Source organism: Sceloporus occidentalis, unplaced genomic scaffold (assembly GCF_023333645.1).
Source record: "Sceloporus occidentalis isolate IW3139 unplaced genomic scaffold, rSceOcc1.0.p SCAF_143, whole genome shotgun sequence".
NCBI lineage: Eukaryota > Metazoa > Chordata > Lepidosauria > Squamata > Phrynosomatidae > Sceloporus > Sceloporus occidentalis.
In genome coordinates, this window is record NW_028317123.1 from 2072765 (window position 1) to 2095665 (window position 22901).

General features: G+C 37.0%; 1 protein-coding gene across 1 annotated transcript; it reads left to right on the forward strand.

Annotated features, from left to right (window-relative positions):
- Positions 1-18278: 18278 nt before the first annotated feature.
- On the forward strand, positions 18279-21930 carry LOC149280964 (zinc finger protein 217-like). Its single transcript, XM_089499924.1, has 4 exons — positions 18279-19695; positions 19969-20097; positions 20358-21725; positions 21866-21930. The coding sequence occupies exons 1-4, from the start codon at positions 18279-18281 to the stop codon at positions 21928-21930; spliced, it is 2979 nt and encodes a 992-aa protein (XP_089356050.1).
- The last annotated feature ends 971 nt before the right edge of the window (positions 21931-22901 follow it).

Consider the following 22901-nt stretch of genomic DNA (forward strand, 5'->3'; position numbering starts at 1 on the left):
TTTTTCTTGTAGAACTCATTCTTTACATAATTCCTTCATGTTTATCTGCGTATTATTTAATCTTTTTTTTCCTATTGCCTGTTGGTATGATTTTTGTCGTCAGTTTTATAATATATTGCAAATTAGATATTTAAATTCCAATAAACCTTGGGGTCCTGTGGTATAAGAGTCAATACAAGTTAATTAAAGAAACTTGGTTTAAACTCGTAATTTACATCAACACTTGGCTCACTTCCCCTTGCCCAAACATGTGAAGAACAGTAATCAAGATCCTGTTCTAACACCCCTCCCCCACTCTATTCTGCACTTAGACAATGAGTAGGACGACATGGGATAACAGAAAAAAAAAAGCTGGGTTAATGAGATGGAAAAAAAAATATACACATTATATGTAAATACAAATAAATACATTATTGACTCGATTATATAATTTATTAAGACTTATAAATTTTTTTTTTTTTAATTAAATTATCAAAAAAGTGAATTTTACAAATTAGAATATGTTTTGGAAGCAAAACAAAGCTTAATAAATTAAATAAATAATTATTTCTATAAAAATGTTACATACAACAACAGTGTGATGATTGCATTCTTACTAAAATGATAGATAAATGATTTATAAATATAATATCATGCATTTTTGGAGTGAAAAAAAAATCTCATGTTTTAGGTCTAATCAGGTTATTTTGTAACAAAAACTCCGAGATGTGCGTCAGGTGAGAATGTGTTTCTCCAAACAAAAAAATGTCAAACTGTCTTTGAAAAACACCTCCTATTAAAAATATTTACTAAGAAAATACTCTTTTTACTCGTCATAACCAACGTGTGCAGGTAGGACAATTTTGTGTAACACTTCTAGAATCTAGAATGGTTCCTGGCAGGAATGTTTAGCTTTTGAGAGCTTGGCGCGTGAGCTTACAATCTAAGGGGATAGTATGAGTCATTGAAAGAAAAGAAGGCTTATTTTTATCACTATTAGAAACTAGTGCATCACATAACAATTTGGACTTGGAGCTTACAATCTAGAAATAAAATGTACATGCATTGAACTATTGTGATATATTAAAGAACTGCTGGTGACTTTAGTACGAAACAAGGACTCTCAAATAGGGTTTAAATAGACATTTAATTATTTCATTTTAATGATTTCTACTTATATTATGAGCATTAAGAAGACCACTGCAGACTCTACATGCAGGGTACCCCCAAGATCCGGAAGGGGGGGGGCAAAAGGTGTCTGGGTACACAAAATGAACTCTTGGAGGATGGATACCTTAACATTTTGTGTTATGCCTCGTACCCATACAACTTTTGTAACAAATTATAAGAAAAACATTAGATTTTCAGTTTTAAGGTTGAACTCCCAGAAGCTGCTTTTACATTTTTTTTTATAATTAAATTTGGGTTTTTTTCATGGTATTTATAATATTATAATATCCCGTTATGCTCCCAAGCCCTAAAATAATTAGAATAATCTCCTTTTAGATAAAGAGCTAACACCTGGTTTCTTCACTTGAGTTACAATCTCTACCGAACCGCCTCATTAAATGCTGCTAACGTTAACCTAAATATATGTTCTATAACATTAAGAATTCTTTATTTTCAGCCTCTTAGGATTTAGTGATCGGGTAAATACTTGACAAACACTAAAAATGCCATATTTTTTAAAATGGTATTGATTCAGCAAAGTGTTAAATACATTTTGAATATTCCGTTGGGTAATGCGCCAGTATTGGCTGGAACGAAGACGGTTTTAATGTGAAAGGTTTAGATATTTGCATAATTGTGCAAAAAGCAGTCCTCAAGAACTAAAAGGAAGACGTTTAAAAACAGATGTTATTTGGGAACAATGGGAACCAGGAATCCTGATTCACTTTTCCCCGGGCGCTCTGGGGCTCGATTCACTTTGGCAGTTTGCTGCTGCCTTTTGAAAGGGTCTGGATGGTGGCCAGGAAGAGTGTGCGAGGCATTGAGAGCGTTACAGGTGGAGGATTAGGACAAAGAATAGCCAGTTGGTTTATAAAGATCAGCGTTGAGTTGTATCATAAGCCATTCAAAGCAGAGCTTGATGGTGATTTCATCGTAGAAGACAACATATCGGGCCAGGAGACCTCAGGGATTCAACCGAAAATGCACAATTATTATCTTTTATATTTATAGCGCCGACAACTTCCGCTTCTTATAGTCTATACGTTCAAAGGGTCTGACAGAACTAGAATTGATAGGCGAACCAATTCATTAGGTAAAGAGGGCTTGACACGTGACCTTACAATCTAGAGGAATGCTCCTAGTAATCTCATGAAAAATAAAATAAAATGCTAATACAGTCTAAAATTGCAACTGGGTCAAAAGCAGATATACATTGGGCGAAAAAATAACTATTTTGGTGCTGCATGATTAGGCAACAGCAAGCAATGGAATGGTTGCCTGTTGGATGTAATGCGGATGCACCAAATTGTCTCTTTATAACTAAGCCCTAAAGTTGGAGAAAATTACAAAAATAATTGTGCTTCCGGGCAGAGATTCCACGTCTAGTCATTTCATATGCATCGGGATATTTATGCTATTTGCTACAATGCGTGTAATATTTCGGGACAGCTTCATTCATAGACTCAAACCTGAATCATTCGTTGATCTCGTCTTAGATTCAGGATGCCATATGTCTATCCCATGCATGCTTAAATTCCTTCACTGCTACTTGCTTACCATCATCTCAGCCAAAGTTCCCGTAGGAGTTACTGCAAAAGGTCTCAAGTTTCACCCAGTTCCACTAACCCCCAGTGTAGGTTGAACAAGACTATGGACGATGATATACTAAACTATGACAGGGAGCAGGTGGGACATTAGGTTGCCGGGGTATATGTGCGCATGTTTACGCATCTTAGGCATTCCTTGGACGGGACTCACAGGCTAACGCGATGGAAAAACAAAATGTTGGCTTGATTGACATTTTCAACTTTGCGTCTTTGGTCTAGGAAGCCATTTTGAATCAATAATTTGTCTTGGGGTATGCACACCACTCATGCGATGCTCGACGGTAGCCCTGGTCCTGTACACAAGTGGATTTTAATACATCCGCAGAATAAGTCATACTGAACACAATATTACATGTTCTATTAGGATTGTTTGCTTTACAGCCTGCTGGTTTTTGGCGTTTAAAAATAAGTTATTCCGGCGAGCGAGATAAGATTTCCAAATTTAATTACACTGAGATATGAGGCATTCAACATGCAACGACCTATGACTGTACATAAATCGGCAGGGATGATTTTCTCAAATAAAAGGTACCAGGGTACCCAATTTTGTGCCATCGTCGGTCCTGGCATCTCACTCACTGATGTCCTATTCGTAGGATTTGAGGAGCACATGTAACGCTCCAGCTGTGTTAGAGGGAGAGACACTGATGTCCTCCAGTTGTAACCCTTGCCAGGCCGTCTATAAAAGCAACCAGATTGCCAGAAATCAACTAAGCTTACTTGAAACAAAACAACATATTTGGAGGGTTTCAATGTAAACAGTGCCACCCACTACAGTTCAAAAGTTTGGGGTCACTTAGACGTTTCTTTGTCTTTTAAATAAATGCAAATTTTGTCCACTGAGATAACATGAAACGGATCAGAAATCCAGCACAGCCGCTGTAAATGACTATTGTAGATGGAAATGGCATCTCTTCATAGGCGTACAGAGGCCCTTTATCACTCCCATCACTTCTTTATCACTCCCATCACTCGCTGATCCAAGTTTAAGTTTAAAAGGCTAATTGATTGTTATAAACCCTTTTTTGGAATTATGTTACAGCCAGAAATGTCCTTGTTTCCCATGAAAACAGCTCAGTGACCCCAAACTTTTGGAACGCTTAGGGTTCTTTTACTTCCAAAAAAGATTACTAAAATAAACCAAAAAAAACGTGTCTTGTATTCTGCTTTATCACTGCGTCATGATAAGGTGTCTAAGTTCTTTATGTTAATCAGCTCCAGCATTGGGACAAAAAGCCACAGAGTGAACACACCACCCGACCCCGACAGAAATCTGCATTGCAATTGATTCAGACTCAGTGGGTTTAGTTATTTTCTTGAACCTCCGACCTCATTGTACAATACAGGCCATCTCACCTACCCAATACGGGGGCAGGAACTCCAAACACACACACACATAGGAAGTCATCTACTATAGTACTATTACGGACTGAAAGAACGCCTGCACTTATATACTATTTTATTGTAAAAATCACAATTGTGAACAAATGGCACGTACAGATAAATATATGGGTTTAAAGTTGTGGTTTATGACTGGAAGAGGGATTTGCTAATATAGAATTAGATCAGCCCCATCTAGTCACACATTTTTCCTGCTGTAAAGACTGAAACCTTAATCAGTCGTTGGTCTCGTCTTAGATTCAGGAGCCCTACATCTATCCCATGCATTCCCTTACTGCATTACCCTCTTCCACTTCGGTTGTGAGGCTGTTCCACTTATCTACCACCCTCTCAGTAAAGTAAACCTTCCTTACATTGCATCTAATCCTCTGACCTTCTAGTTTTAGATTATGACCTCTAGTTCTAACATTTCTCCTCCTTTGAATTAAACGTCCCTCCTTTAATTATTTAAATGCTACTATCCCATCCTCTCTTCTCTCCCCCAAGCCGGACATATTGAGATCTCTCAATTTTTACCCTGCAAACTATATACAACAATCTATGAAGAATAAGATTTCTTCCAAAACGTAACCCCCTCCTAACAAAACTCTCAAAGGAGAAACAATCATCAATTACAAAACTGAGGATCCCAGGAACAAAGTTTAAATCTATTGATATGAGACACAATATGGGTTAACATTTAATAAATTGGTTAAAAACGTTAAAAACAATGTTTAGTAGACAAGCCCCAGAGCAGGAAGAACGGTGCGTCTGTAAGAGTTGAGGAAGAGAGTTGCAAATTTAACAGTGAAGCGAATTCTTGCTGCAGGGGGATGGGGGGGTAGTAATCTCACATGCATATTTACTGATCAAAGAGAATCTACAGCGCTAGATACCCCCTTGGTTATTTTACCACAAAGAACACCATTGTCTGTTGCGATGTTCTTACCCTGATTAAGTTTTTGGTAACAAGATTATTGTTTTGGAGAATACCGCAGAATATAACGATGTGCTGTATTTCTTGCTTTAAAAGAAATTAAATTGTCAGTCTGTTGTATATATATTTATATATAAATATATATATATATATATATATATATATCAATAAATAAATATATATATATCAATAAATAAATATATATATAAGACACAGAACTGATGATAAATGTAGGTTTGGTAACATTATATTTATGCTTTGTCAAGATAATATACATAAAGTCCACAGCTAATCTTAAACCTATTAGACAAGGATATGTTATTATTAAATGATATACTATATTAATTTACCTAATATATTGTAATTTATTGTAACCGTGCGAAATCAGGGCCCTCTCCTCCTTCTCTACCAATATGTGTTAAAGTTTGAAACGCTCTGTTAAATATTTTTTTCAGTGCCCTCCGTTGTAACAGTGCTGCTGGCGCTATATATAAAACATTTAATCATTGAACAAGGGGTTCATGTCTCCTTTATTGGTAAATACACGGCATTCATCCTTAGCCTAACCAAAAAAACACAAGTCTTGCGTAATACTTTTTGGATAGTTAATAACAACTTGTGCAGCTGGTGTTGCAGAACAGGATTTGTTTGGTGAGAGGGATGAAGGTGGGTGGGAAGGATTTGCTATTAAGACAATGACAGCCTTCCTAACTAAAGAAGAAATACCCATTGTACAGCGCTGCAGAATATGACGGCGCTATATAAAACAATAATAATAATAAATATAATGCAAGATTAAGTTAAAGACAGCTTGTTAAACAGACTTATGGCATGTGTGAATACCTCTAAATGTTTGCTTAATACATACAATTTATTATTATTATTATATTTATTTGTTTATTTATTTATTAACTGCTAACATATTATGCAGAGCAGTACCATTTAAAAATGGGGTGGTTAACCAACATATAACATAGATACGCTTACACGTGCATACAACAGGAGCTTACAATGTAGCCCCATGGCACTTTCAAAGAAAGTTTTCGACAAGAATGGTGGGCTTCTGGTTGCCCAGCTTCTATAGGGAGTTATATGGGTAACCGAGACAAAGAACCAACGGAATAATTCTCTATTATTGAATGTTTCTTTGAATCCAGACACTAGAGGTGTATATTTCGGCACGTGGTATATTTAAATATATAGATATACAGTATTCTCTGGTGCTATGAGTGGGCAAGCTGGGAATGTTAAGCGTTCCAGTTGTACGGCGAAGAATTCTGTATTGTGATGTTACTACATCTCTTTGTGTTCAGGTCACGGTGGGGGAGGGTTGCATGTGGGGTTGTTGTACTAGTGTATTCACACGATGACACAATTTTCATGACATGGAGAACTAGTTTAAGAGGAAGGACATCCTATGATGTGAGACAATGATTAAGAGTGGATACAATTCGCTACAATCTCACTACTTTGGGACTATCCCAAATTCAAATAATCGGCAACTGACGGAGAATAGTGATCTATTAGGTCATAATGTATCTTCACTAAGTCTTAGAGCCTACCTTGAAGGGGATTGATATTTCAACACCTTTATGTCTGTGATATGATATCATAGGCTTCTAAACAAATCACAAAATAATTATTTTTTTAATGAGTATTTTTTTTATATTTATTATATTTATTTTTTATATAACTTTTCAGGAAGAAGTACAAAAATAAAAAAATAGTGTTAAAAAATATATATTTTATTTTTTTTGGAGAAATGTACAAAAAAATAGATAAGAAATTATTGAAAGAGATATCTCCAAGATTTATATTTGCATACATCTGTAGCAGAATAGGTTTTCAGAAACTGTAACAACGGCTAACATTCTATTAACGTTTCTAGATGACTAGACTCTGGATGTTTATTTAGTGTAGGTGTTAGAGGTACATAAGCTCTGTGCCTTGATTCAAATTCTTTCGGCATATTGTTGCAGGACATATTGAACAAACAGAAACCGCAGATGGTGTGTCTGAATCCTGGCGAGATTTCAAGCCACCGCCTCGTTTGCCGTGGTCTGCTTTCCCAACCAAACTTCCAGTTGTCTGCTGATTGTCAAAATAGTTGTATTCTTCTCATGTTCTTGTAACCAAACAAAACTTTTGGTGGGCTGATCTGAGTTGAGATGTGCTGCTTTAGTGTCCGGGCAGCTACAGTCAATCTGCCCTTCTTAGAATAAAATCTAAAATCTAAATCCGTGATCGCTGATCTGGAAAGAAAAATAAAGTGAATCCAGCAAATTATGGATTCATTCGCAAAATACGTAATGGAATGAAGCATGGATAAAGTGGATAAATGAAGATGATATTCTTGCAAAGACTGGGAAAAACAAAGGGCAGCATGGTGGATTTAGGTGTATGTGCATATTTTTATTGGAATATTATATATATATATATATATATATATATATATATATATATATATATGTAATAAATATTATATGTAATAAATGTAAGTTTCACTTTGCCTATGTAACCCTAGTAATATTCTGTAGTTGAACTGCCACTCATAGAAACAGTTTAAAATGGTGGAATAAGAGCATATTTGTGTATATATATATATATATATAGTATTTATGAAACTTTGACCTTTGAAGCAATTATCAATAAATCAGATATCACATGCCCTGTGAGTGACAAATCTGTTTGAACAGGGCGCTCCTTACCTTTTGTTTCTGTTGGTCTAAATTGTTATGTCCTACATACTTATTATGTCCTGTTTACCCATTGTACAGCTCCCCAGAATATACAGTAATGGCGCTATATAAATAAAAAAATTATAATTATAAAGTCAGTATCCTGGTAACGTTGCAGGAACCTTCCTACAAATGCTTCCTTTCCGTTTAATATTTAATGGTAAAGATGGTATCATTTAATTGGTATGATATGTTTTGATAGCAGATGTTGTCGTCTTACTTAATTTCGGTATTTCTGCTTAACTAAGAAAAATAGCCATTTTATTATTAATTCTTTAGGGTGAAGGCGAGTTGAAAAATTTCGTGTCACAGAGGCGACGTTGCTCCGTACTCCTTTCTAGTGCAATCCAAAGACTTGGTATAAGTAAAGTGATGCTAGGGTACAGAAGAAATAGTTGTATTAGGATTAAATTATGCGTTTCTTACATTTAGAATAATATTCAAAATATAAAAAATTATATTTTTCTTATATTAAGACTTAAATTGGACATTTATATATATATATATATATATATATATATATACTGTATATATGTATATATATATATATATACGGTATATATATATATATATATATAGATTCCAAAAATAGTTACCGGCACTCCTGGCACTCCAGAATATATACACTATTACAGACTTCATATATTTAATTTTATTAAATATTTTTTATCAGTTTTATTTCTTTAGGTAATTCAAAGACACAAAATACATTGTATGTTTAAAATAGTATCTGCCATGCGGAATAGCAGTATGTTCGGAGCTTACCGTGACATGGTATTTAAATATTTATTTAAACTACCCTACCCTGTGAATGATTTTTTGTTTAGGAAAATCGACTGATAAAAAAGTATGTTGAAGCGCTGTCGCTTTGGATTCATTTAAATTTGTATTCTGTTTTTGCAGGAAAGTCTTATTTACCCCCATTGATTACTCCCTGCAGGGGTAGCAGACAGCTGCAAAGCAATGACCTACATGTTCTATACGGAAGCCTGCGTTCAATAGACGCTTCATTAGAAACTTTTGTTTAATCTCATATGTTTCTGCCATTAGATATTAGGTTTGAATAAGAAACTCAAAAATATTTCTAATTCTGTTCTTAGGAATTATGAATTTTGGGTCACTGTATTTTTTTGATATAGCAAATTGAACTCCCACTAAGCCTTTGCCGGAGCTCCTGGAAAGTACATAAGAGAAGCCCTGAAAGGACATGGTATTAAATTACAGCCCCTACCCCTCCTAGAGATGAACACTTTGCACTGAATTGAGATAATGAGTAACTGCCTACACCTCTCTCCGAGGCCGAGAACAAGAAATGATTCTAGATTCCGATTGACAAAACCCAAATACCAAAGACACGGGCGCCATACCCATTTAAATAAGATTAGGACTTATTTTAGTATGCAATAGATTTTCCTGTTTTGTATTCTGTTTTTTAAATCAATGATAGTTCATATCTCTTTTCTGCTCCTTTTAACTGAAACATAGAACAGGATTGGTCAATTATTATTCTTAGTTGTAGTAGTAAAATCCACTTTGGTGGTTTCCACAAATTAGTCTACCAAACATATTGCTAAGAAAGTAATGTACATATTTTTAGTTAGGGTTTTATATGTACCCTGTAGGCCAAGTTGATTGCCCTGGTGGGTTGGGGAATGTCGGGGATCCCCTGGGTGCTATAGTACTTTAGACATGTTCTGGTGACCCTTGGTTCTATATGGATGACCATGGGCTGCATGGCTGTAAATGTACAATTTTTATGGGATATTACGGTTTGGGTTTCCATACTGCATCCTGTTGTTTAGAGTGGACACACCTGGCCCCTTCTCAACACATGTATGGGGAATATTCACTAAGATGTGAATTCTGTAAGTCACTCACTTCAATACCCATTGTGAAAGGCCAATCTTGCATAGTTAAATAGGTGCAGCTATTTCCAAGAAATCGCCATTTTAATTATTCATTATACAGGGCTTTACCAGCCCTTCTTGCAGTGGTGCATTAAAGGAGCAGGAAGACTAAATGAGCAGTGATCCTGGTTGAGTTCTGCGCTGCACGTCTGAAGAATGGAGTAAGTTTTCCATCTGAGCTGGAGGAGAGCAGATCTGCCCAACTCTAACCATTCTTGGGAACTCACCAACTGGAGTGGAATTTATTCCTGCATACAAGAGAAAGTTATTTGAGTTGGTCCTTCAGAATCCATAGGTTAAAATTAAAGTCTTTAAAAACATACATGGAGTTTTACAGCAGGTAAGATTTTTTTTATTTTACAAGTTCTGAAAACCACCATGTAGACTTCTTCAGTCGAAACGTAATTTGAAAATGCTTTGCATGGCCTACTCTAACATAAAGTGCGTGGGCCTAAATCTTTGCCTCTTCAGTGACTCCAAATCTGTAATGATTTGGAAATCATATAAAAGACTGTGTTTTTTCCAAAATCAAGATGTCACTTTTCCCTGTCCTACATGATACATTTCCTTACACTGTATAACTATACCTGGGAACTCTCATGGGTTTTGCGCCGATCTCAGAGAATCTGAGTAAAGGGGCAGATTCTCAGGGCCACAGACTCTGGAGCTGACCCGTTTCTACACTGTCCTGATCATATATATAAGACTCTCCATTGGTGCTTTTGCTCCCAGAATGCAGGTGACTTAAGTGTATCTTTAATTAATGACAAGTCAAGGTTTCCATGTTGACCAGTTTTAGAGCCATTTGGGTGACACATGTGGCGGGTCACAACATAGAATCTTCATGATGGGCTATTAAAAGTTTAATATTTTAAGAGAGACTCTGGGGCAGCTCATTTAGAAAGTTCCCAGGTATGTATATAATTAAACCAAGTGTACTTGTTTGAAATATTTTACTGGTTAATGTCATCCCTGACATGTTTTCCCCGCTTTCTGTTACTTATTATTTTTTATTTTTTAGGTTGGCTTTGGAGCGATATACCTAAAATAGGGCAATGACATCGATGTACTGTAATATCTCTTTTTTTGTTTCGCAAGAAGCTACACTTTGTCATCTTTAGCTTTGACTAGTCTACCAAACGTTTAATAAAACAGATATGAAAAAATATTAAATAAATACATCCATATATTGTGTTAATCATAGAAGCAGTCATCTTAACTTCTTCTCTTACTGTCTGCGGTATTATTCTTCCCATTACGTTATCTTCCCTTATTTTAAAAAAAATTAAATAAAAAGGGATATAACAAAATGATGGGAAATTAGTTTTAATATTAAATAATATATTATAAATATAATAAAAATAAATAATACATTAATTAAAGTAAAGGATAATACTGGCTCTGCCACAGGTTGTCTCTGATCTCGTCTTACATGGGGGGTAACAAAAAGTCTCCCAAACAGCTTCCTGGTTTAACAGGCCGGTTTGCGCACGTGCGGTCAGAACACACAGGACTGAACTCTTTGGCTAGTTCTCTTTGTTTGTCTAGAGATGTTCAATGCTGACTCACTTCTTTCTGCACCAAAAACAATGTTGGGGGGGTAGAATGTAATATGTTTTCAAAACAAAAAAAGGTGACGTTTTCAAGAAATAACACCTTTTCTGGGCGGGGCTTTTAATTATATCAATTTACACGGTAAAAAAATGTTTTTAATATATATATTTTTTATTATTATTATTTGTTTTTTCATTTTTTATTTTTTTTTTACACCCCTTATATGGGTATGCGGTGGGAGGAGTCAATTTAAGTGGGGTTTGTATTTGTACGATCTCTGTGATTACTGCTCCCCGTTAAATTATTTCTCATTAAAACACTGATTGTTGTTGACCACAACCTGAGCTCATGTCACTGAAAAAGATCTCATAATAAGGGTTTTTTTTTCCGAACAATATAAGTATAATACAAATCAAGCCAAAAAAAAATACAAAAAATAAATTAAAAAACAAAAACAAACCACCCCCCATCTGTTTGGACAACAGATAGACTTGTCGTTCAGCTTCACTCACAAATCAAAATCAATACCTTCTCTTGGGCCATCATATAAAAAATACATAGAGCCACAAAGACCATCTGGAGAAGAGACCTGTGAGGTCCAAAAAGATTATGCGACTCTACATCTTTTTCCAAGTTGACCCAGTAGAAGGTATTACCTTCAACGACAGACTCCATTTACGCTTTAAAATATGAAAATAAATAGAAAGTAGGTAAGAGTAGAGTGTCGTCCTTCAGTTGGCCGTGGCTTAAAAATCACCAAGGGTTTTAATCTAGGCCTAACGGCCATATTTCATAATCTGCCTCTATAAATGTTCTATCAAGGAAGAACAATAACGTTTTACTGGTTGAAGGACAAAGTGTTTTGAAACAAGGTGTGGACTTTATGCTTTGTTTTTCGGCCCAGAAATAAAAATTATAGGTTGATTTGGCTTCATAAAATTCTATCTCCGCTGCCAAAAGTGATTTCTGAGAACGTCAGATTTTGTAAAGATACGCATTTTAAAGACAATTTAATACGAAATAAAACAATTGCAATGCATTGGTACTGACCTTTTTCAATGGCCTATGAAGAATGGTTGATATATAATTAACAAAAAAATTTAATTCTTAATAATTATTTTAAAATGTTAATCTATGCCCGGAATGCTGACTACACCAGAGTGAAATGATTAAATTTTGCAACATTTATTCATAAATCTAGTCTACAGATGTGATGTTTAGGGTAAATATCCCTTTTAAAATATGTTATTTTTAAAAAAAAAAACTACAATTTATAAATAATCTAACTCTTTGTGATACCGGGGTAAAAAAAATGAAGTGTAATTCAGTAAATGAAGAATTCTCAGAATTAAATAAATTCATCGAGGCCCCACTTAATCAAAATTGATATACCATGGAATATAGGTGTCTGACAGAGGAATATTGAGGTAATCTTTGATTTTTGTATTATTTTCTTTTATTTTTGCAGTCCACACATGTTCTATGAGTTCATACAGTACATATGGGTTTATTTAAAGAGACACAACACCTAAAGTCTTCCTCCGTCTCACAAAAACACAACAACGATGACAAGATGCCATACAATTGTGTCTGTTTTAGGTGGACAACATCGGCCATTTTTATTCCAGGATACATATAGAGTGCTTATAGGATGGGCTAATTTCATAATAACAATAAATAATAATAATAATAATAATAAATGAAGTGCTGCATGAAGTATAAGAGAGTAACTGATTGCCTTGAGTGAGTTTTTACAGATTCCACACTCCTTTAGAATGTATTATTTATTGATTTATGGCGCCATCCTATTCCGCAGTGCTGTATGTGTGGAATATACATTTCTAAGCCCTAATTTGTATATAAAAATAATATATAACATATAACAACAGTCCTGGACTGTTGTACATGTGCCTGTAACGCTACCACCTTGTTTATCTCTCAAGAATAACTATTATTTTTTCCCGCACGCTCCCTCAAGGCCGGGAATGCAACCTGTTGTCAAGGTAAAATAATTAGGCGGCCAGCTTGCATGCATGTGCTTTAGAAACAACATGAAATTCCTTTCAAGAAGACATATTTGAAACTGAAAACAATGAAAATGTTTTTTGTTCATTTGTTTATTGTTATGATTATTATTATTATCACTGTTATTATTATTTGTAAATATGCCAAATCCCTTAACTCCGAATTTGCTTTGCTACGATTTTTTATTATGGCATATGCTATATTTTTCAATGTTTTTTTGTGATTAAAATTCTATAAATGTCCGAATTTCTTTGGATGTGGGAACTTCAGGTGAGCTCACGTGACCCGCATCTCTTCCCGCGCCTAGTAACCAACACAACAACAAAGCCAATAAGGGCCAACGGTCGGTGTGCGAGGACGAGCCTGCGCCGCGCGTACTCGTCGTTTCGGAGACTTTAAAAGAGAAACGAGTGAAGCGTTTACTCTCTTCACGCATGCGCCTCGGAGGCCTCCCGAGTCCTGAACAGGGTGAGAAGGCAGCAACCGGCAGCTGCTGCTGTGTCAGAAAATAATGATACATGAGGAAAAATAAACGCACTGATTATAATAAACAAGTAGGGGCAATAAACACGCAGGGCGGGCATATTTGGGCGTTTATTAATAGTGGCCACAGGGGAGAGGGGGTAATTAATGGCCCTGAGGTAGATAACTACCCCACAAACACCTTTGTATGTAAACGTGATTAATAAGTATCGGAAAGTGTATAGAGGGCATGGGGGTGCGCAACCACACACAAAATGGCGCCATACCTTAACTATATAAATGCTACTATATATACACACAATGATACACTAATATTAACTATAGAACACACATATTCAATGTATTTATTATAGACACACCTACTTCATATAATATAAACACAATATATTAGATACACAACTTTAATATACACACATTTCATATATTACACATGTTTAAAAGACTATACTACTATACACACATATATTACACATTTAATACACTATACACATACATATATCATATATTTAATACACTACACTGACATATATATTACACATTTTTAATACACTGTACTACTATACACACATACATTACACATTTAATACACTATAAACATATATATCATATATTTAATACACTACACACACATATATATTACACATATTTAATACACTATACTACTATACACACATATATATCACACATATGTAATACACTTTGCTACTATACACATATATATATATATATTACACATATTTAATACACTATACTACTATACACATATATATATCTCACATTTTTAATACACTATACACACATATATTACACATTTAATACAATATACCATTCCATATATTACACACACACATACCATACTACTACGCACAGATGTCATATATTACACAAATCTGATACAATATACTATACACACACTTCATATATTACACATATCTGATACAACATACTATAGACACATTTCATATATTACACATGTACCACGGAGTTGCTATAAAACTGAGAATAGGTCCAGAAGATAAATTCTCCAATAGTTTGTGGTTAATTGGTGTGAAGTAATTGTGGTAATAGTGAGATACAATTTATCTATTTTATATATATATATATATATATATATTATAGTGGGGCTTAACAAAAACACCATTTACTAATAGATAATGTTATAGGATTATATATATATTATATGTGTGTATGGTGCCAAGTTATTAAGCTATCACTGCTACGTTTGCTGATAATGAGTAATAATAATGAGTTCTTGGCTCTAGTAACTGTGATCATGCACCGACTTGTTACACTGAGCTGGGGTGGCTAATACTGTGCCAATCACCTGTAACCTGTTTTGGAACCCACTCAGGTAGTGGACACAGGGGGCTGCCACCCGGGTAAGGGTGGAGGGGGGCTAATGGAGATACATTGTAACAGAGAGAGAAGAAGAGTGGGCGGGGCTTGGCTAGAGGGACACGATAAAAAGAGAGGATGAGAGCCTCACACCCAGGAAGTGCTTTCCCAAAATGACTAGAAGAAGAATAAGAGGCAGCAGGTACAGCGGCCAGAGGTAGCCCCAGCTCCAAGGTAATATGCCCCCCCCCTGGCTGGGGTTAACCCCTTAATAGCCAGGCACCTTGCCAAGAGCCACTGCCTCCTGTTCTAAGAGAGGATGGGGAGCCGCTTATCCCACACGTACTCACACTTCTAAGATCATTTAACTTTGTCATTAGGATCTATATCTAAATTCTGCCAATACATTTATCTAATATATATATATTTATATAGCCACATATTGGCTTCTTAAATGATTACATTTATTATTATTTTTCGTATAGCTGATCCCATTTAAAGTGTAGTTCTCGTGGAATAGATCACGCTGGGCTGAGCTACTGCCCTTCCAGGGGTCTTGATGAGTAAGGTGGGGGGGGGATGGGGGAGGAAGAATAAGTAGTTCGGGCAGAATGCAATGGCGAAAGTTTCTCTTTGTAGCTTTATTTCTCTGGTCTTGTTTGGTCATAGTGATACAATGTTATAATCTCTTATACTTTGTGTATAGTTTGTATTCAATAACAAACATTGGAAGTACTGCATATTTATTGTGCTTATTTCTAATATAATATATTATACATTTTAGCTATTTAGGTATGTATATTAAACAACTGTGTGTGTAATATATATATTGGCTTGGCTCCCACTGAGACCTTGCTGTCCAGCAGTAATGGGGGTTCTTCTGTGTCCTTTGGAAGAGCAACAGGAAGCCACCATCACTGTAAGCAGACTTTTAGCGGCGTCTGTAATTACTAGGTGATTATGCAAGTGCTGGAGTCTTCTTCAAGGATGAATGAAATGGCTGATTAACCCGGTGAGGGCTCTGGTTATTGTGGCTTATTTTTTCTCTCTCTAATATGGCTTGTTTTGCCCCAGATCCCCCCACTCCCTGGCTGATGAAGGTATGGGGGGGTGGTAGTTACTTGGCTTTATTTAATGACCTTGAAGTATTCAGTTTGTCATCAAGTAGGAAGCAGCTTCTCAGTGTATAAAAGTAAAGAGAAAAAGGAAGTGTCATGTACACAGAAGCCAGATCTAGAAAAACATATCCTCCCGCAGCTGCTCCTAAAAGATTCCTCACTAGCTTTATTTTTCTGTTATTTGTTTTGTGTTTTTTTTTTTTGTTTTTTTTTTTATTTGGATTGACCTAGACCGGCAACTGTTGCGGGTATAATACAAGCTACATTATTGTAACCGGGACAATGCTGACTAATTTTTTTTGTGTTTCCCCAAGATGCCTAAATTCTAAGCTTTGTGGTGCCATCATATAATGTGTTTTAGAACCCAGGTCACTCGTTTTCCCGCAACCCACCCTGAACCTGCTCCTTTATATTGTATCCCACATGTTTCAGAACCTGTGAATTCATTCTTCTTCCTCCAGGACCTTTTGGCAGCGAATGGGTTAAAATATTCCCCCTTAATGCAGGCAAGTGTGTGCAGCAGGAATCGGTTACACTCTTCTGCAATATGTCTGCCAGGCTTGCTATCTAATACCTCCAGAGGACATGCACAGCATCAGGCTGCCTTCTTTCACATAGTGTGTGCTGGCCCGCATTCATACATCCAGCCAGATCAATCACACAATCAAACAGACTTTTTGTGTGTTTTGGGTGGTGTTGGTGGGTGGGGGTCGTTTTGTAGCTGTTGTTTTCTCCAGCAGTGAGAAGACTTGTTCTTACTCCTGTTAGGACTCAGGAGTAGATGCCCATTTGACTCTAAAATATTTAAAACACTCTATTTAAAGGGGGGGGGGAGGGAAGAGTTCTGCTAGTAAACAATGGGGAGTCATACAATATAAAGTGATCCAATTATGTAGCAAAAAAAAAAATCACAGGATTAGCCCAAGGGAGGGGGGTAGATTGAACTGATATTTAACAGTTGGCAAATAGTTGCCTAAAACACATGGAAGAGACATTTACCTCTTACAGTACAAAGAGTAATATACTGAGAAAAGACTCTCCAAATTCTTTTACTGTTTGATATATATATCAAATAGTATCTTAATAGCATATTCCTTTCAGAAGTACATTTTAGGAAACTCAGCAGCCAATGTGCGACCCTTAGACTCCTGATTCTGTTTTGCAATCTCCTTGAGGACTATGGGGGTTTTCTTATCTGCTGTGATGTGGATTGCACCTTCTATGGAGACCTTGCCTATTTGCAATTCTATAGCATGTTTTTTTTTTTGTCCTTTTGTAAGGCACTGACACACACACCTTGGCTTTATATAGAATAGCAGCAGTGAGATGACTGCTATAGTTCTTTATAATTGTATTTCGTATAGTGATACTGTTACACGGGCAGCTGATTGCTTCTGTGTCCTGGTGTTTGGAAGGGTGTTGGTATAGTCTCTCCTTCCCCAAATGTTTTGGATGTTTGGTATTTCCTGTCCTTACTTCCTTGTTAATTCTTCCACTACTTTGTCTTGGGGTTTAATGTTGTAATAATGTGGGTTAGTAACTGTATCTACTTTTTTAGATTTACCTTTTCATCATGAGTCTCTGAAATATGTTGCTTGGGCCATTTCTTAAGACTCGTTGATCATGGGTTCCACAAAGATTGCCTTACAATTGAGATGTTTTTGAAACTAGTTTTCAGCTTAAAATACAATGTGTGTATGTAACACTTTTCTATCCTTTTATTATTTTAGTGATGGACCTTTTGGGTTTCCCATGACGATGCGCAAATTCAGTCCTATTTACATCTGAAGGAAACGTGTGCATTGTTCAGGGGTTCTTCTCTCATCCATTATAACAAAGGATACATACCAATGTCTTCACAGAATTGACAAATGAAGAATTGACAGCTAATCTTTTCTGGAAGGAAACTACAAGCAGTACTTGAGATCTACAGTGGCATTCACATGTATGTGTCTTTAATTGCCCACAGCTTTCCTTATGTTCCTAAGGAACTTCTAACTAAAAAGTTGGCCCGGAACAGTGGAATTCTAAATCTGGCAGCAACCATGCCAGTTCAATCAATTTCCGATGGTTCTGATGTCTTGGGTACTGGCTTTAATTCCCAAATGGAAAGTTCTCATTCATCATTGGCACTCCAGCCTGCAAACACCCTTTCCAATGCAGCGTTGCATGAAAAATGTTTAATGCAGACAGAGGGGGACATGCTGTTCGATTGCATGTTTTGTGACAAAACCTATACCTTTCATGAAGAACTTGGGAAACATGTCTTGGTCCAACACAGGCCAATACTGTGTGAGCCAGCCGTTCTTCGTGTGGAGGCAGAGTACCTCAGTCCCCAAGATAAACGCAGGAAAAGTGGAGAGCTTTCAAAAAACGATGAACTTGATGAAGCTGAACATAGACTAGGCTTTGACTGTGAAGTATGTGGCCAGACCTTTAATGATTCTTCAGATGTGGAAGGTCACATGAAGAAGCACAAAGATTCGTTCACGTACTCTTGTGATATCTGTGGACGGAGATTCAAGGAGTCATGGTTTCTGAAGAACCACAAGAGAACACACAGTACAAAGTCTGGAGGCAAAAACAAGCAACTGATAATCAGCGAGATGCCTATGACCATAAATGAAGTGGTATTGGAGCAAGTGGACAAAAATGTCCTGTGTCCTTACAAGCTGTGTGTGGTTTGTGGATTCTTTTTCCCCAATAAAAAATGCTTAATGGAGCACAGTAAGATACATCTGAAGGAATCTACCTCATCTGAAAATGGCTTAAATGAGCTGCCACCTCCAACAAATAATTCTGTTCAATCTGAGGCTAGCGAAAATGCAAAAGGAGATGCTTCAAAAGAAGCCTTAATGAGGATGTTAAACTTACAACCTAGATCTGCAGGACCAAAGAATGCTGATCCATCTAGAAGATGGATTGGGGCCTTAGATCCATTCAACACCTACCAAGCCTGGCAACTGGCTACCAAAGGTAAAATTGCACTCGCCCATGGTAGAGTTAAAGAACCTTCACATGAAGTAAACTTTCATATAGATCCATGTTCGGACAAGGACAAACCCAGTAAACTTTGGAAAGCGGGAAAGGTTAGTCGTGCTGGAAGCACCCATCAGACCAAGAGTGAGGTCTGCGAAGGACACACGACTTCCCAGGATGGCCAACATGTACATCTGCAAAATGAAGCCAACGATGTGCCTTATGTAGACGACAAAGACAAGCCAACATTTTGTGACGATTGTGGGAAAACGTTCAAGACCTACCACCAGCTTGTGTTACATTCACGAGCGCACAGAAAAGAGAGGAGCGATTCCGAATGTTCCGCAATGAGCGGAGAAGTCCTCTTGTCTAAGGTAGCCTCGCCGGATATCGCCAGCAATTTGGAAGACGCTGATGCTATGAAAATGCATGATGATTCAGAGGATGGGTCAGAAGATCCTGGAGGCGATCCTACACAGATTGGTAAGAGATTAAGCCTTGAGTAATCACCACTGAAGTTATAATTAGTTTATATAGATGTGGGCTGTTCCTTCTGACCTTTTAAAGTAAACTAGGCTATGTTTCTACAATTGTTAAAATAATCCTGTTTTGTTAGGTACTTCTGCCCTCTAGTGGTAGAATTGTGTGTATACAATTTTTATTTTTACTTTGTGTTCTTGCAGTTCTAAAATTGTACCATCCTTTTACTCGGACAGGGTACAAGTGACTTATTTCTTTTACTGCTTTTTCTTTCAGATGATAAAAATGAAGACGATCTAGAAAGGGGGAAAGCAAAAGGCCTCTCTGTATCTCGGAACTGCAGTTATTGTGGCAAGAGTTTCCGCTCAAATTATTACCTCAATATTCATCTCAGGACTCACACAGGTAAATAAGCAAGACAGACGTGGCAGCCCCCTCCTTATTTAAATTAAATACCAAACCCAAACGGATGGGGGTTTTATTGGTTTTGCCACAGCAATTCCTTTTGAAGATGTTATTTTGGTAACTCCTCTTTGTTGTCAATCCTTGCAACAGATAGTAAGTAGGAGTATTACCAATACACTGTCCCAATAATATTTTGTTTTTTAATATATAGATTGGGGGGTTTAAAAGCTTTTTAGGATAATAAGTGTATTCTTTTGCAGGTGAAAAGCCATACAAATGTCAGTTGTGTGACTATGCCGCAGCACAGAAGACTTCGTTAAGATACCATCTGGAGAGACATCATAAATTTAAACCAGGAGATTCCAACGCCATGGTGAAAAGCATCAGCAAAACCGTACAACTCGCTCAACAATCTGGCGAACATGCGTCTCTTACTTCCAACCAAACAGAAACAAAACCTCTGAAAAAGCTTGAGACAAATTCTAAAGAGGAGAGCCCACCATTAAAACTGAAACGTGTTTCTTCTTCGCGTAACAAGTTTGCGAACGCAGCTCAGTCTCCAGAAACTGAAGAAGCCGACGTTGATGGATACCCAATCTTTCCAAACGACTCCAATGTGAAAGAGCTACCTCCTTCCCAATCTGTGACCAAAGACAATGTGCCTGTTGATATGGAAGTTGACCGAGAAAGCCATACCACCATGGATGAAAGCTTTGCCGAGCAGGGTCATTTTGAAATCACTCCTATGTTGGCCGAGGAGTTGGTCCTATTAAACTTGTGTTTAAAATCGCATAAGGGCCTTTCAGCACCTCTGGATACCAATGCCTTGCTTTTTAAGACCTGCCCTTATTGTACTTTCAAAACCTTGCACCCAGAAGTGCTGGAAATTCATCAGAAATTGACTCACAAACCTAATCTTGTCGAGAAGAACGGCGGCAAACTCAAATCTGTGCTAAATGCCATTAAAAAGAGGCGTACCGGCTGCCCTCCTGCACTTAACGGAATGGACATTTCTCCTGCACCTTGCAGTGGTCTTAAAGCCAAAGCTCCTCTAACGCAACCAAAAACCCTCAACAATGAAAAGGTGAAACGGGCAGCTTTTTTGCCTGCGAAAGCCGTGCCCTTGGATCAAGAGAATGCAATGCTTGCACATAAACACAATGGGGCTTTTCTGAACAATTACACGTATGTGCAACCTGACTTGCAAGGAATTTCTCACCTGCTTGAAAGGATGCAACAGCCTGAACCATGTAGGTCTTCTTGGAATGCGCCAACTACCAGCAGGGGGAATAATACCGCTGCAACTACAGAATACGCCTATCAGACGTCCCAGGCCTGGCCTGGCGCTCAAAATCTGTTTGCCAGACCCCTGAACTCAAATCACGAGCCGTGCCCAAAGAAGGCCAAGTTCAATATTACGACAAAGGATGACATGTTCAAAAAACCGCTTCCACTTGGGCATACTGGAATGTTTCCACAAGATATGGCAGCGGCAACTGGAAGCTCATTGCTACCTAACAAGGTCTATAACACCTGTGAAGCTGGTTCTTCAAAAGCAATGAAGCCTCCTGTCCAAAGCACTGCTAGATTTGGATGTGTTAATCCGGGATCTACCTCCGCCACCGACGGTAAGCCACAGAAATGCGCCAATACACTCATTTATGGTTTTTTATTTGAATGAAAACGACCATTAAGCTCAGTCTGTAGAGTGTCTCATGTGCATACCTTTCCAAATTTTATTGTTTAACTCTGTTTTTACTACCTCTAGGAAGAAGTCCACCATACCGTCGTGTATCCAAGAGAAGCTTGACACCAAATGATAAACGTGTGTGAAGGATACCCTTTGTTTAAAAAGGGTAAGCAAAGATTTGCTGTTCTCTGAGCCACTGTAGCGTGAGTGAGTGTGGGATCGAGTATTGTATAAAAGAGAAGTGGAGCGATGCTATCCAGCTGCGAGAGCCTGTCTCCAAAAGAAAGAGTTTGTAAACTTTGCCCTGGCTTTCTGAAAATAACAATCGTGCAAAGCGCATGGATGGAGGTCATTCTAACAATCATATTGACCCGTTCCAACCCCGCAGGACTCGAAGAACTCATGTGGACGATCACACAAGCTCTTCATCTGAACATACCTGTGAAACCTGCTATTACCTGGAAACACTAAAACAAATTTCTGTTATATGCAAAGTTGTATAAAATTGCTAAACTACAGTTGACTTTTTTTTTTTATTATTATTGTACGGTATGTATATATGCATAGTTTGAGAGATATATTTTCTTTTCTGGAAATGACCAAACATCAGGGGAACAAAATATTTTATACATTTGTAGCCCTGGCTATATTTACACTTTATATTTACACTTTTTTTTTTTTTTTTTTTATATTTATATATATATTTTTTTTTTTTTGTAAAGGGAATTGTAATCAGAATTAATTTTTCATTCCCTGTTTGGGCGAAGTTGTACCTGAATGTAAGAATAAAATGTGAATTCGGATATAAATGTGAAATGATTATGCGCTGCCGCCCCAGCTGGAATTATTGTATGTAACGGTGCATGCGTATAGATAGATCTATTTATCTCAGGTATGTCCTGTAAAGTAAAACCTGCAGGTTTAAATTTGTAAATGGTGGAAAAGTTACCTTTTCAAGAATACCCCAGTCCATCAGAACCCCCCCCCCCCCATTGTTAATATTTTGCCAATGAATGATTTCCTTTTAATACATCAAATTCTTCCAAGAGGCGACTGTTCGATAGAGAAAAACATCTTGGGTTCTGTGTAGTCTTAAGACCCCACATGTATTTGG

Bases quoted from the DNA above. Each gene is read 5' to 3' on its own strand.
- LOC149280964 (XM_089499924.1), top strand. From the start codon at position 18,279: ATGCCAGTTCAATCAATTTCCGATGGTTCTGATGTCTTGGGTACTGGC. The intron at 19,696-19,968 runs GTAAGAGATTAA...TTTTTCTTTCAG, and splicing joins AGGCGATCCTACACAGATTG to ATGATAAAAATGAAGACGAT. The intron at 20,098-20,357 runs GTAAATAAGCAA...ATTCTTTTGCAG, and splicing joins TCATCTCAGGACTCACACAG to GTGAAAAGCCATACAAATGT.